This window comes from Oryzias latipes, chromosome 14, assembly GCF_002234675.1.
Source record: "Oryzias latipes chromosome 14, ASM223467v1".
NCBI classification, from domain to species: domain Eukaryota; kingdom Metazoa; phylum Chordata; class Actinopteri; order Beloniformes; family Adrianichthyidae; genus Oryzias; species Oryzias latipes.
In genome coordinates, this window is record NC_019872.2 from 21,748,123 (window position 1) to 21,763,439 (window position 15,317).

Below are 15,317 nucleotides of genomic sequence, written 5' to 3' on the forward strand. Positions count from 1 at the left end.
AAAATGTTTTGCCTGTTGTCAATAGTTGGGCAAAAGACAGCTGTGTTAAGTGCATTTTTCTTGACAACCTTTTTCTTGCTTTACTATGAAAAACCTTCTGAAGTCATCCTTTGATTCTTTGCAGATTTGTGTCCGTCAATGTCTTTGTAATACTGGCTCTAATACTATTGCTAAAAATGTGTTTCATCTATCTGGATGAGTGCTTTTGTGTATCACTCACATTGATAATGGGTTAAAAGATTTTGATCAGCAGTAATGTACAAGTACTCAACCTTTTCAGTTAATATAATCAATTAAGAGATGTTTTGGTTAGTTTCCCTTAACTAAATCCAACCTTTTTATCTACTTACACAGGTGCTGTCTGTCTGTGTGGAAGAGGAAAACATCATTCCATACATCACCAATGTGCTGCAGAATCCAGACCTTGCTCTCCGTTTAGCTGTTCGCAACAACCTGGCAGGAGCTGAGGAGCTCTTTGCACGCAAGTTCAACAACTTATTTGCTGCTGGCAACTATGCTGAAGCTGCCAAAGTTGCTGCTAATGCACCAAAGGTATTTTATTTTGAGCATTAAATCCAGCACTACCCCTTGAAAAACTGTGACTAAAAGTTTTCTACAACATTTTATATAGTTTTTTGTATTATTTGTGCTGACACTCAGTTAAAATCCTGTTAATTTCCTTTCAGGGAATCCTGCGTACCCCAGACACCATTCGCCGTTTTCAGGGTGTTCCCACTCAGCCAGGCCAGACCTCTCCCTTGCTGCAGTACTTTGGTATCCTGTTGGACCAGGGCCAGCTGAACAAGTTTGAGTCCCTGGAGCTCTGTAGGCCTGTCCTCCAGCAGGGAAGAAAGCAGCTTTTGGAAAAGTGGCTCAAAGAGGACAAGGTATCAGACAGAAACACTTCCTGAGTTGGCTGTTTGTTTACATGAGTCGCCTAATTCTGTTACTTGTGAGATCATCTGATATCCCTGGAATGTTTTAACTTCCGTAACAAACCATGGTTGTAAACTGTAGCTCTCAACAGTAGAGAACTTCATCATATATTATAGGTGTAAGTTTGGCGATTTCAGATGTTTTGTGTTGTTTTTATTTTAGTAAACATAACTAATGTTGCTGGTCTTGTGTCTTAGTTGGAATGTTCTGAGGAGCTGGGTGATCTAGTGAAGGCAGTGGATCCCACCTTGGCTCTTAGTGTCTACTTGAGGGCCAACGTCCCCAACAAGGTTATTCAGTGCTTTGCAGAAACGGGTCAGTTCCCCAAGATTGTCCTGTATGCAAAGAAGGTACGACGCTATATTCTTTCAGAGGTTTCAAAAAGCTTAAAAGCAGTTGTTTTTCAGTGGACCTGAAGGTGAAATTGCATTTCTGAAAAGGTTTGTTTTCTGTTTCAGGTTGGCTACACCCCGGATTGGATCTTTCTGCTCAGGAATGTCATGCGGATCAATCCAGAACAAGGTCTGCAGTTTGCGCAGATGCTGGTCCAAGATGAGGAACCTTTGGCTGACATCACACAGGTAAGAATAATACACAAGGAAGAATATTTTACTGTCCATCAGGACATTCCAATAGGTTCTTCACCCTGTTTCTGTTTTTTCAGATTGTGGACGTGTTCATGGAGTACAACCTGATCCAGCAATGCACCTCTTTCCTCCTTGATGCTCTCAAGAACAACAGACCCTCAGAAGGACCGCTGCAGACTCGCTTGTTGGAGATGAATCTCATGCATGCTCCTCAGGTGGACCAATCTGCCTATGCTTGACCTTGAAGAGTTTAATATGATTAACTTTTTTTATTATTGTTATTTAATACTTTTTCTTCTGGCTTCAGGTTGCTGACGCCATCTTAGGCAACCAGATGTTTACCAATTACGACCGTGCTCACATTGCCCAGCTGTGTGAGAAAGCTGGACTGCTGCAAAGAGCTCTGGAACACTACACAGACCTGTATGACATCAAACGTGCTGTGGTGCACACGCACCTTCTCAACCCAGAAGTATGTTCCTTTTACCAACTGAATTCAGTTGAGCTAAGACTATCCTTGTTATGAAATCCATCTCATCCACTTTCTGACGCCCTCCATCCCCCTCAGTGGCTGGTGAACTACTTCGGCTCGCTTTCAGTAGAAGACTCTTTGGAGTGCCTCAGGGCCATGCTTTCTGCAAACATTCGCCAGAACCTGCAGATCTGTGTCCAGGTGGCCTCCAAGTACCACGAACAGCTGACCACGCTAGCCCTCATTGAACTGTTTGAGTCTTTTAAGAGCTTTGAAGGTGAGAATCCAGACTTGATACTGGACTCCTGAAAGCCAGAAAACTCTTAACTTTAGTCATTTAAATGCCACTAATATTAGGCTGATCTTGTCCCTTTTGATTTACATGAGAAAGTATTACCTAGTAAATTTCATGTCACAGTTTTTAAACCTGTTGTTCAGAACGTGGTTGAATATTTTGAGTATTTTTGTGCCCCTTAGGTTTGTTTTACTTCCTGGGCTCCATTGTAAACTTCAGCCAGGATCCCGACGTTCATTTCAAATACATTCAGGCTGCCTGCAAGACGGGCCAAATCAAAGAGGTGGAGAGGATCTGTCGAGAGAGCAACTGCTATGACCCGGAGCGTGTTAAGAACTTCCTCAAGGTAAAGAACTTCACTTTGATTTATTCTCCTCGCTTTTTCTCTCATTCATCCACACTGCTGCATGTCTTCAAGGAGACTCTTGTGGGAATTTAAAAATGCGTTTCTGATGTGCCATATTGATCTTATTGTTGGTTAGTCTGAATTGATTTTCCCCATCACTTGTTAATTCCAAAGTCCAAACCCCTATGGTTTCTGTAATGGTTATAGGAATGAGCTTAAACTAAGTGAAATTATGTGCCTTTCTATTTTTGTTTACCTTCTGAATGGAAGGACATGAATCGGGTAAATGTGTCCAACCTCACAGTACAGTCCCTCCCCTCTATTTTCTCTATACCCTTTTGCCCCAACATAAAACAAGATTGAGGCTGGGATTTTAATGGAAGCTGTTTGTAGATAAACTCACAGATACGCTTATGATGCTGCCAGTAGTTTTTAAAATTAGTTTTTGGAATTGATGTTCTGTGCTTGACCTTATGAATAGATTAGGTTTCTAAGAATTCACATGTACAGTTATGTGTGAGTGTGTAGTTAGTGAAGTTTGTTCATCATGAGATGACCTGCTAAGGGAAAAGTCCCTGCTCTTTGGATTGTAAGATGATTACTGGATGGGTTCTGGTTTTTGACTGCGAGTTAAATCAGTCTCATGCTGCTACTTTATCTTATAGAAACTGTCGTTCATTCTAGTGCCAGATCTTTGTTTTTTTCCTCTGGATCTCTTAACAGATGTGACATGCTTGAGTTAAGGATGGCTTACAGTGTTTAGTTTTCTGATAGAAATCATGTTTCTAGAAGATTTTTGTCATGTCATAGCCAAAATAAACAATATCACTTTGAATGTGTCAGAATTCCTTCACTTCTCACTACTTGGTGCGTTACATAGTACATTCACCATTTTTTCGGGTTGTCTGAATCTACAATTCCAAAATCCAGCACCTTAGATATTTCCCAGAAGTATCTGCATAAAAACAGTGTGCATTGATGCTCACTAGATTGGTGAATATAGAGCACAATGTATTGCGTTAGAACTATTTTTCATGTGAAAAAAATGTATTTTCATTTCTTTTTCTAAACCATTCATGTCTTCGTCATCAGAACACGTAAATTCATAGTCTTCATAAAATGTTCACATTAGGGTTTTACTTCAGGAAATTGTTGACATCATATCTGCCGTTTAAAAGAAAAAAATAAAGTGGTGAGCATGGTGTCTGAATTGCTTTCCATGACACTAGATAATCCTTCACTGTATGGTTTTGTATTGGGGAGCATGAAGGGAATTCGGACACAGCTCATAGTAGAATAAAGCTAAACATTTGTATCCAACTTTGGTGGCGTAGACTAGGGTTGTGCCGATGGACGATATCATCGTCCATCGTGATGGGTGACTGACATCCCGATGGAGAGACCACCATCGTGATGCCACGCCCCCGCCACGTTGCGCGTCGACACCATAAGCCGCGGTTACATGTACAAAATATCTTGATGGGATCAATGGTCAGATTAGAATCCAACCGTGTACATGGGCCCAGAAAAAATGTTTTCAGAATATAAAAACGTTCACTAAGGTCACACTTTCGGTCGGAATAAATCATTCGCACATGCGCAGTAGGGTTTGAAAAACGGAAGGATATAAACTCCGCCGAGCGGCTTTTTTTTTTTTCAAACTTTATTGTATGTAACAATTCAATACAAAACATTGTTAAACAGCGCCGAGCGGCTATATACATTGACATGCCAGCTCGGTAATATACGAGACGATCTTCTAAACCTGCTTTTAATAATGTTACGGTTATTATGAAACACCTGTTCGCTCATCATTTGAATTTTAATCCGTGTGGTCAGTGCTTTTTCTGAACGAAGCCAGGATTAGCAGTATGCTAACACGGGCTAACAACATTAGCTTTGGGTGGCGCTGCATGCTGGCTGCACGTAAACATGTAAGAATAACATCAGCCTTTATTTAGTCGGGACACGACTGGAAACACAAATCCGCGTGATTGTTTGAATGTTTTCTAAGGACTGAGCGACATTTCTGCTTTGAAGCTCAAACCGCTGTGTGTGCTGACGATCCGAGCTGTGCTCAGACACACACTTTTAGACCCGGTTCTGAGTTCGGATGCTTGTACCCCTAGAGCTGCGGGACGGATCGCAGTCTTAAATCTCCCACACATACCGCTCATGTACCCCCCCCCCCTTCCCCTAAAACACAAAGCTGTAAATCCGCGCTCCGCCGGTCCACTTCACTAGTGAAGTGCAGGAGCGGATTACTTCTTTTCTATTTTGTTTGTTACTTTTTTGTTAAAGTCACTTCCCTCAGTTTATACTGGATCATCGCGGATTAGTCATTAGTTGGGAAATAAAATGAAAAAAGCAAAAAAACGAATAGCAGTTATATAAGAACGAAAAATGTGTAAATACCCCCCCCCCCCCCCCCCCCCCCGACGATGTCATCGTCCATCCCGATGGTTGACAGCAAACATCGTCAACGGCCAATTTAAGGGACATCGCCCAACCCTAGCGTAGACTTTTAAAGTACGGTATTTCAATTTCTTTTGTTCTGTGCAGGAGGCCAAACTGACTGACCAGCTGCCGCTCATCATCGTTTGTGACCGTTTTGACTTCGTCCACGACCTGGTCCTCTATCTGTACCGCAACAACCTGCAGAAGTACATTGAGATTTACGTACAAAAGGTAAGAATTGATTTCGTTGTCTGCAGCCACGCTAAACAGCCACGACGAATATTCACTGCAAGACTTTGTCTTTTAGGTGAATCCCAGCCGTCTGCCTGTTGTAATTGGAGGTCTTTTGGATGTGGACTGCTCTGAGGATGTCATTAAAAGCCTGATCTTGGTTGTCAGAGGCCAGTTTTCCACAGATGAGTTAGTTGCTGAAGTAGAAAAGAGAAATAGGTGAGTTATTATTTAAATTATATATTATCATTTACAAATTTATTTGGGGAGGAAAAAAGCTTTATTTTGGTTTGGTTTTTACCGATACAATTATTATTTTTATTAGTGATGCATGATAATGAGTTTTTATGATCTGATTATACCTGAGGAAAAATAAAAAAATAAAGAATACCTGAGGAAAAAAAATCATTTCTAAGTAAAACGTAAGTGTATAGCTCTAATTTGGTAAAATACACTTGCAGTACTATTGTTACCTGTAAAGATACTAATCAAAAGATTGCACAAACGCACGTTGTTGGCTTTTTCATGCTTTGCCATAGTTCTGTGCAGTAAAAGCCTTTTACAATTGTCAGAACAAATATTAGGACTTAAATAAGACTTGAAGAGGAGACTTGATGAAAGTGTTGTCAGGGGGAATTACAAAAACTACTACTTGTCAAAGTATGCAGGTTTTAATTACAAGTCCAATGTTATTGACTAATTTTTTACTTATCCGAATTATCGGGATGGAGTCATAATTGTTCATTATGGGTCAGTATATATCGGAAACAATATTATTGTGAATCCCTAGTTTTGATCTTGTATTTTATTTTGTTTACAACTGATCTGATCTGCTGATCCCCAAAAACAAAATTCCCTTCCAGGCTGAAGCTGCTGCTGCCTTGGCTGGAGTCTCGCATCCATGAAGGCTGTGAAGAGCCTGCTACCCATAATGCCCTTGCTAAAATCTACATTGATAGCAATAACAACCCTGAACGCTTCCTTCGGGAAAACCCTTACTATGACAGCCGTGTGGTAGGGAAGTACTGCGAGAAGAGAGACCCTCACCTGGCCTGTGTGGCTTATGAGCGAGGAACGTGCGACCAGGAGCTCATTAATGTGAGGATGCATTTCTCCCTCTAGTTTCTCATTTTGACTTTTTTTTCTTCTTTAACTGATGGCATTTCTGTGAATTTTCTTTTCATCTCTGCAGGTCTGCAATGAGAACTCCCTCTTCAAGAGTTTGTCTCGCTACCTGGTCAAACGCAAAGACCCGGATCTGTGGGCCAGTGTGCTGCTCGAGACCAACCCCTACAGACGACCACTCATCGATCAGGTACAGCCAAGTCAAACCATTTTGCCTTCTTTCATTATTCCTTCCTCATTCTTCTCTGAGCTCTTCTTTGTCTGCATTTGTGCTCGCAGGTGGTGCAAACAGCGCTGTCGGAGACCCAGGACCCAGAGGAGGTATCTGTCACCGTTAAGGCCTTCATGACTGCCGACTTGCCCAATGAGCTCATTGAATTACTGGAGAAGATTGTGCTGGACAATTCTGTCTTCAGTGAACACAGGTATCTGATGCTGATGCTGCACAAACTGTTGATCAGGAAATTCTCCTGCATTTTTGGATAACCAGCAGTTGAGTGTGCTCATAAGCAATTTTATTTCGCCTTTTCTTAGAAATCTGCAGAACCTGCTGATCCTGACTGCAATTAAAGCTGACCGCACCCGTGTGATGGAGTACATCAGCAGGCTAGACAACTATGATGCTCCTGACATTGCAAACATCGCCATTAGCAACGAACTCTTTGAGGAAGCCTTTGCCATCTTCAAGAAGTTTGACGTCAACACCTCTGCTGTGCAGGTCTGTCTCTTTTTGCACTCGTCTTTGTGACTTCAAGAACAAAGCGAGTCTTACCTTTGTGGTTTCTTCCTCTCAGGTGCTCATTGAGCATATTGGCAACCTGGACCGAGCATACGAGTTTGCAGAACGTTGCAACGAGCCGGCCGTATGGAGCCAACTGGCTAAGGCTCAGCTACAGAAGGAGCTAGTTAAAGAGGCCATTGACTCCTACATTAAAGCTGATGACCCATCTGCTTACATGGAGGTCGTACAGGCAGCTGACAAGAGTGGTAAGGAGACTTGTTGACCTTGAATGGAAGAGGCCTGGCTGAGATATTTTGTAGGAAGAAGTCAAGTAGGCCTGCATACTTCGGTGCTGAGGATGGACATTAGTGTATACATTCTTTCAACTACCGTAACTCTTCAAAGGTTTACGCAATTAATGTAATTCCAGTGGATAGTGAAGCGGAGAAAAGAGGTTTTGCACCGTAATGCAACCCATAAAGTGTTGAACGACGGCGCAAAACCCTTTTTCTAGCTGACAGAATCGGCTGGTTTACGTTGATTTCATAATGTAAACCATATGTTATTTAGGTGGTGTTCTCTGACGTTAAAGGGTTTAAAAGGAAAATATTTGCCATAGTAAATTATTAAGTCAAAAAAGTCAAGTTCAGTTTTTCCTTCATAAGGTGTATGTGTAATTTTTTCTCCAGGTAATTGGGAAGACTTGGTGAAATTCCTTCAAATGGCTCGAAAGAAGGCTCGCGAGTCTTACGTAGAGACAGAGCTGATCTTTGCCTTGGCCAAAACCAATCGTCTGGCTGAACTTGAAGAATTTATCAATGGACCCAACAACGCTCACATCCAACAGGTCAGTCTTAGTTAAAACCCTATTGAGCTGTTGCGTCAGAACTAAACCATTGTTTCTCCACGCTGCCATTGTTCAGGTTGGCGACCGCTGCTACGATGAAAAAATGTATGAGGCGGCTAAACTGCTTTACAACAATGTGTCCAACTTTGGCCGCCTGGCTTCAACCCTGGTGCACCTGGGAGAGTACCAGGCTGCTGTAGATGGTGCTCGCAAGGCCAACAGCACTCGCACCTGGAAAGAGGTGTGCTTCGCCTGTGTGGATGGACAGGAATTTAGACTGGCTCAAATGTGCGGCCTGCACATTGTGGTTCATGCTGACGAGTTGGAGGAACTAATCAACTACTACCAGGTTAGAGGGGTTTTCTTCTGGATTTCCCACTTCTAGAATTTCTGTTCATCCCTTTTGAGAATTTAGCACACATTCTTGTCTCTCAGGACCGTGGCTACTTCGAAGAGTTGATCACCATGCTAGAGGCTGCTCTCGGCCTTGAGCGAGCCCACATGGGTATGTTCACGGAGCTCGCCATCCTTTACTCCAAGTTCAAGCCACAAAAGATGAGGGAGCACCTGGAGCTCTTCTGGTCCAGAGTTAACATCCCGAAGGTCCTAAGGGCAGCAGAGCACGCTCATTTGTGGGCTGAACTGGTGTTCCTGTACGACAAGTACGAGGAGTACGACAATGCCATCATTACCATGATGAACCACCCAACGGATGCCTGGAAGGAGGGCCAGTTCAAAGACATCATCACCAAAGTACATTTTCACTCATTTATAGAGTTTTATTGGTCAATATAGAAGATGGCTATTTAGAAAGCTGCTTAATTCTTATTCTACCAATGGAATCTTGAAATACCAGTTAACTAAAAATCTTATTTTTTTGTGGCTTTCATTTATTTTATTGAAGATTTGTCAACATACGAGGAGAAGTAAAGCCTTGACACGTCTTCCATTTTCTGTGTAATAAATTCCTCCACTTCCTCTTTTGCAGGTGGCCAATGTGGAGTTGTACTACAAAGCTATTCAGTTCTACCTGGAGTTCAAGCCTTTGTTACTGAATGATTTGCTCTTGGTGCTCTCGCCCAGACTGGACCACTCGCGCGCTGTCATCTTCTTCACCAAGGTAACCACTCGTTCTCCTGCTCGTGTGACTGAAAGATGCATGTCGTCTTCTTGATTTTAAGATTTGGTTGTTTCACTTTGTTTAAAGGTGAAGCAGTTGCCTCTGGTCAAGCCTTACCTGCGGTCCGTACAGAACCACAACAACAAATCAGTCAACGAAGCACTTAACAACCTCTTCATCTCAGAGGAGGACTATCAGGTGAGCGTCTTCAGCCTTAGCATGTCAATGTGGGTGGGTATAAACGTTTGCTTACTTCTATTTCCATGTTTCTTACATCAGGCACTCAGAACATCAATAGATGCCTACGACAACTTTGACAACATCTCTTTGGCCCAACGTTTGGAGAAACACGAGCTAATTGAGTTCAGAAGAATTGCTGCCTACCTTTTCAAAGGCAACAACCGCTGGAAACAGAGCGTGGAGCTGTGCAAGAAAGACAAGCTTTACAAGGTGCTCTGTCCTCTTTGGTTTTTAGGGAAAAAGTCATCAGTAAAAATGGCAAGGATTGTGTTAAAAGAATAACATTAACAAGCAAATTTGTGGTGTTTTTTTTTTTTCTCCACTTGACAGGATGCCATGCAGTATGCATCAGAGTCCAAGGACATAGAGCTGGCAGAAGAGCTGCTCTCCTGGTTCCTTCAGGAGAATAAGAGGGAGTGTTTTGCAGCCTGCCTGTTCTCCTGCTACGACCTGCTACGACCAGATGTGGTGCTGGAGACATCCTGGAGACACAACATCATGGACTTTTCTATGCCATACTTCATCCAGGTCATGAGGGAGTATCTGTCCAAGGTTGGTGAAGACAGGAGCAGTTCATGGTAGTGCATTTTAAGAGCTTTAGCACAGTAGTTATCAAAAAGTATCACAAAAAATAATAATGAGGCAAAACTTGATAGCAATCATATTCTTAACTCAACTCCAGAATTACGCCGACATCCTCAAGTGTGAGATGCATTCTTTGTTTCCAAAAACTGACGTGGGCTGGATCCATTCAGTCATTCTTTGTCTTGGAAACCTTTTCGTTCGAGGTCAGCGTATCACCCTCAGTGTGCAAATCCCCCTGGCTAATTTATCTGAGCAGCACGCCTCCTACTTGCTAACTTTCTGATAATGTTAGGTTGGTCGGTGGAGGTTTGGTGCACCACGCTCTCGTGAATGTTAGTAGCAGTTGGAAACTTTAAAATTTAAGAATTCAGAGCACTTTAGATTCTCTTCATAGTTAGATGGCAGTGTTAAGGTACTTTGTTTCTATGGTAACTGCACTACAATCTTGCTAAAGTAACAAAATACATCAGTGTTCCCTGCCGGTTAAAAGAAACGTAATAAATTCAGATTTACATTTACGTTCCAATACATGAACACTTTCCTTAAACATACATGAACGTTTTCACACCATTTTCTTTAAACTCTCAAATAGGGCTGCACGATATGAGGAAAACTTGCGATATGCGATATTAGTGATCAATATTGCGATAACGATAAATTTGCGGTAAATAAACAAATAGAAAAATAAACAAAAACATCATTCCCATTTCATTGCAACAGTTTAAAAATTATACTCCAAATGACCCTCATCGACACGGGGGACAAACGTCAGGGTGGCTAACCCTGGTCCTCAAGAGCCTCAACCCTGTCTGTTTTCCAATTCTCCCTAGACTGCTCGATAATGATAACCAAAATCAGGTGTGTTCAGTCAATCAGGATGTGAAATCACTTGAGTCAGCCAATCAACAGCAAGCTGGTTAAGGAGAGCTGGAAAACAGGCAGGGTTGAGGCTCTTCAGGACCAGGGTTAACATAATAGGCCTCCATCTGATTGGTCAACAATGGGAAGGCGTCCATCTGATTGGTCAAAGCATAAAGGGATTTATTTGATTCGTTAAATGCTTCAAGCTGCTAGAAGATTGTTTTAACACATTTTGGGTTTGCGATTTATTGCGATATTCGCCGTCTTTTGCGATATGCATATTGCAGAGCTGGATATTGCGATAACGATAAATTTGCGGTATATTGTGCAGGCCTACTCTCAAAGTTCAAACCTTCCTAGAAAATAAGTCCAGGATTACAGGATGAAAACGCAATCAAAGTCTAATGTAACTCTGGTGAGCTGAACTCATTTTGTACAGACGATTGATTGACATGGTCTACACTCAATCAGGACGCAGAACACAAAAGAATAAAAAAAGCTTGAAGAAAGTCCAAAACCGGCGAGACCGTGAAAGTTTAATCTTGATATCCTTAGGGACCACTGTGTGTGTATATATATATATTTCTTTAATAAGTAATTAACATTTGATGATTCTCTGCACTATATTGTCAAAGTAAACTTCAGAATCTTCCATTTAAGTGACGGTCCCAATATTAATCCACATATGGAAGCTGTTGCTCTTTTAGTACAGGTTTCACACACAGGCTTAAATCAATATTTGCTTCATTTTTTAACTGAAAAGTGCTTTAGTTTTAGGTTAAGTGCTTCACATTCCTATTTTGGTTTTCACTTCTAAAATTTGACTCGCCAAAGAGTAAATTGAGAATAATGGATCCAAACAAGCCAATAATGGTTCTCGTCAAGTTCTGGTAACATTAAAAATCAAATGTATTAAAAGATTTTTTCTATTTCATATTTTTTATTTGAAAAACAGTTTTGCTGTGTTTATGAACTTACTGCGATACATGGAGTGGTGTTGTATTGAGCTTCTGGAGAGGTTTAAACATGGACACTTGACCTTTTGGAGTTTGACAGAAATTACTAAAAACCAGTCAAACCTCAATGAGATCCTCAGTGAATCTCACTCTACTTTCACATTTTCTCTTCCAGGTTGATGCAGTAGAAAATGAGGTGAAAACTCGAACTTTTGATCTGGTATTGAGCTCGGCAGAACCTGAATGTGCATGGATTGACTTATAACAGTGATGTCCAGGCACATAACCCTCAACCAAACCTTCAACTCTGATTGAAATAATCTGTTGTAAAAACAGAGAAGTTGAGGTTTTTCACTTGAAGAGTTTTGAAGAAAATCCACCAAAACAAATTTTACTTTCAAGAGGAACTGTGTTAACCCCAAGTTCAAGGCTGAAATGATATGTGGCTACAAACCTTTGACTCCAGTTGTTTGAAGTGGTCGTGTGTTATTTGATGTTGGAGCATGTGTTAGTACATCTCTAAGATTTGTCTGGTTTCTTCTGCATCGCACTGCTGGAGTTCTGAAACCCCCCTGCTGACAGGAAATTGATATCTTGTAGTCTGTGTAGTTTGAAAATAGGCTCCGGACTAACCGAATGATGAATGCTCATTTAAAGATGACATTCTGCTGCCTGTCTAATTTTTGTTTCAGAAATGTCCCATATGTTGGTGCTGCCAATCATTTGTTTGCTCATCTCAGTTTCTGCCTGCATATTTAAATAATTTTCAGAGATTTGAACAGTTGTCTGGTGACATTTGAGGTATTTAGTAGAATACTTCTTTTTCATAAAGGGCTAAAACATGTTTAGAAATCTGCTCCCCACCCATCTCCTGATATTCTAAGAAAGCCTCCTTTTAGTTTAAGAAAATTGACACAACAGTTTAAACAATAAAAATCAGGCCACTTCATGCAAACATCTAAACAGATGCAGGACACTTTTGTAATAATGGACCCGGTTTCACGGCGTTGAATTGTTGGAATGTGACATCAGTCCTCCAAACTTCTGCATAGCCTTTGTTCCTAATTGTAGATTTATTTACCGTTATGCAGGTCGATAAACTTGAAACCTCAGAGTCGCTGAGGAAAGAGGAGGAGCAGGCAACAGAGACGCAACCAATTGTCTACGGTAACAAAAACCCTGTTTTCACTTCTTTCTGTTGTGTTAAAGTTGAGTCATGGCATCTGGACTTAAAGGTGTCTTCCACTGAAACGTCTCGCCACTCATCCAAGTGGCTTCATCCGTCAGATCTGTCATCAGACTGATGTCACCTGGTTGGATGAGAACATTCATTGACATTTTTTTCTATTAACTGTTTTTCCCCCCTGATGATCACTAGAAAATTTAAATACCATTAAGTTTTTCTGTACAGCCTTAAATACATTTCAGCATTACATATTGTTCGAAAAGGACAAAAGCTGAAATTTCATGAAAGTTTTAGGGATTGTTTTTATTATTGGAGGTACAGCTTTTATTAATGTTTTTTGATATTACTCACCATTTTTGTTGCACCGCTAATGTGAGGTTGGGGGTGTAAGCTAGTGCAGAAACTTTGTCCTAGAAAAACGACAAACGATATATATATATTTTTTATTTTTGTCTAAAAATAGGATAATCATAATTAAAAGACGACTGGAAACGCTTACACGATAGATCAAAACATGATGGAAGTGGGACTTTAAAGAAGTAGTCAGAGATTATTTCCTAAAGCTTTTCTTCTGTGTTGCAGGAACGCCGCAGCTGATGCTGACGGCGGGTCCCAGCGTACCCGTGGCCCCTCCTCAGCCGTATGGCTACGGCTTCCAGCCAGGATTTACTCAACCGGCAGCTCAGCCAGGCTTCGGCTACGGCATGTAAAGACCCTGACCCCCCCCCCCACACCTTTTCTGTCCACATCCAGTCTGGAGCTGCATCCATCCATCTCCCACAGTCCTTCTCCACATCATGATTGTCTCTCCAGGTTCTGTACGGAGCTGGAGTTTATCGCTGAAAACCTTTTCTTTTCCAAACCTTTTTTTTTTTTTTTTAAACTTGTCATGAAGGACTCAGCTATATTTTTGTCAAAAAGATTAAAAAATCAAATAATTTTCTCACATTCCATAATAACTAGATTAAAATTTCCTTCTTTTTTTTTTGAGTGGGAAGTGGTTTCTGTTGAATGAGGGGCTTGTGGGAGGAGCCAGATCTCTTGTCAAGTGAAAACAAAAAAAAAAAACAGGTCTGTTGTGAAGCATCTGATTTGCACTCTGTTAGAAGAAATTATTGTAGAACTTCTTTCATGTATGTGAGCAGCTTTTTCTGTCCCCCTGTAAAATGCATTTAATCGTTGTATATTCCGACACAGAAACTGCTGTCAAGGTCCTTTCTACAGCACCACCATCAAACCAACTGCCGCTTCGTTGACCACGGTTGTGAAACACTACGTCTCCTAAGCTCTCTCTCACAGCTCGTTTTGGAAGAATATTTGAAACAAAATTTACAGAAACGTTTATTTTCAGCAAAGGTTCCCTTGTTGATCTTTTTAGAGAAAGTTTCCACGTTGCTTTAACAGAAAACCATTCCACCTCAGGAGGGACTGAACATCTGCCTGCGTGCAACTAACACGCCGTTACTGACTGCAAGAGATGATGTTGAAACGTTCTGGTCCCGCTGTGTGCTCACCAGCATCTAACTTATACAGTTGACCTGCTCGTCCTGAATATAAACACATGTGGAGGGTGGGGTTGAAGTTTTTATTAAAGGCTTGCTTGTATAAAAGAAATCAAACATTAACTCCTTATATTATCAAATTTATCTTGGATTAAATTGTGCACTTATGATATTTGATTGTGCATTATCAGGATCAGAATAAATGAAAGAGCCGCTCTGTTTTTCACTTAAAAAAATAAAAGCTTCTTGTTTGTCAACTGCTGTGTAAAATGTTTTCTTTCAACAACAAAAACGCCTGATTACACTTTAGTCTTCCCAGTTTCTATTCATTGGTGGAAGAATGTACCAGTGCCACCTTCTGGTTCCTCAATGATGGATTAGCTACACGTTTGTGAGAATATTGGTGTTTTGGAGGCAGGAAAAAAAAATTAGCAACATGTTTTTTAATTTATATTAGTTTGATGTGCTTTTTAAACAAGTCAAAGAAATTATTTAGAGAAAGAAAAGATTATTTAACCCTTTTGCTGTCCTAGGCACTTTGACATTGAGAGTGGGGTCATCTAGACCCCACAAGAGGGTGCGCTGAACTTTTTTCAATGATTTCCATGGATTACAATCCTCTCCACCTTTGTCATGGTAGGGAAAACACGTCAATGTTCATCTTGATCCCATAGGATAGTCCTACGGGTCAGAAATGACCTGCCCCACAAAAAAACAGCTTAATTGAATTTCAAATCTAATTTTTTTTGTACATGATGAAATAACCAGTTACTTATAAATTGTTTAATTTAACGGGGTAGTGCTCTTTCCTCTCAGCGAGAAGGTCCTGGATCAAATCCCAGCAGTTGTG

The 15,317-nt window shown here is 41.0% G+C and overlaps 1 protein-coding gene across 5 annotated transcripts in view; it reads left to right on the forward strand.

Moving 5' to 3' along the window:
• Positions 1-14,724, forward strand: part of cltc (clathrin heavy chain) — a 30,925-nt gene extending 16,201 nt beyond the window's left edge. For 3 of the 5 annotated variants that reach the window (XM_023962698.1, XM_023962700.1, XM_023962699.1), the window contains 25 exons: positions 355-552; positions 687-887; positions 1,134-1,286; positions 1,395-1,517; positions 1,601-1,738; positions 1,831-1,995; positions 2,092-2,272; positions 2,473-2,636; positions 5,199-5,324; positions 5,401-5,543; positions 6,188-6,422; positions 6,517-6,639; positions 6,729-6,874; positions 6,984-7,167; positions 7,244-7,436; positions 7,860-8,017; positions 8,094-8,366; positions 8,453-8,770; positions 9,006-9,137; positions 9,225-9,335; positions 9,417-9,587; positions 9,708-9,929; positions 11,955-11,975; positions 12,871-12,946; positions 13,548-14,724. In XM_023962698.1, coding sequence (XP_023818466.1) covers positions 355-552; positions 687-887; positions 1,134-1,286; positions 1,395-1,517; positions 1,601-1,738; positions 1,831-1,995; positions 2,092-2,272; positions 2,473-2,636; positions 5,199-5,324; positions 5,401-5,543; positions 6,188-6,422; positions 6,517-6,639; positions 6,729-6,874; positions 6,984-7,167; positions 7,244-7,436; positions 7,860-8,017; positions 8,094-8,366; positions 8,453-8,770; positions 9,006-9,137; positions 9,225-9,335; positions 9,417-9,587; positions 9,708-9,929; positions 11,955-11,975; positions 12,871-12,946; positions 13,548-13,675 — 4,083 coding nt within the window. In that variant the 3' untranslated portion in view covers positions 13,676-14,724. The remainder of the gene's footprint in view (positions 1-354; positions 553-686; positions 888-1,133; positions 1,287-1,394; positions 1,518-1,600; positions 1,739-1,830; positions 1,996-2,091; positions 2,273-2,472; positions 2,637-5,198; positions 5,325-5,400; positions 5,544-6,187; positions 6,423-6,516; positions 6,640-6,728; positions 6,875-6,983; positions 7,168-7,243; positions 7,437-7,859; positions 8,018-8,093; positions 8,367-8,452; positions 8,771-9,005; positions 9,138-9,224; positions 9,336-9,416; positions 9,588-9,707; positions 9,930-11,954; positions 11,976-12,870; positions 12,947-13,547) is intronic. The other 2 variants (XM_023962701.1, XM_023962702.1) reach the window with 1 other exon arrangement.
• The last annotated feature ends 593 nt before the right edge of the window (positions 14,725-15,317 follow it).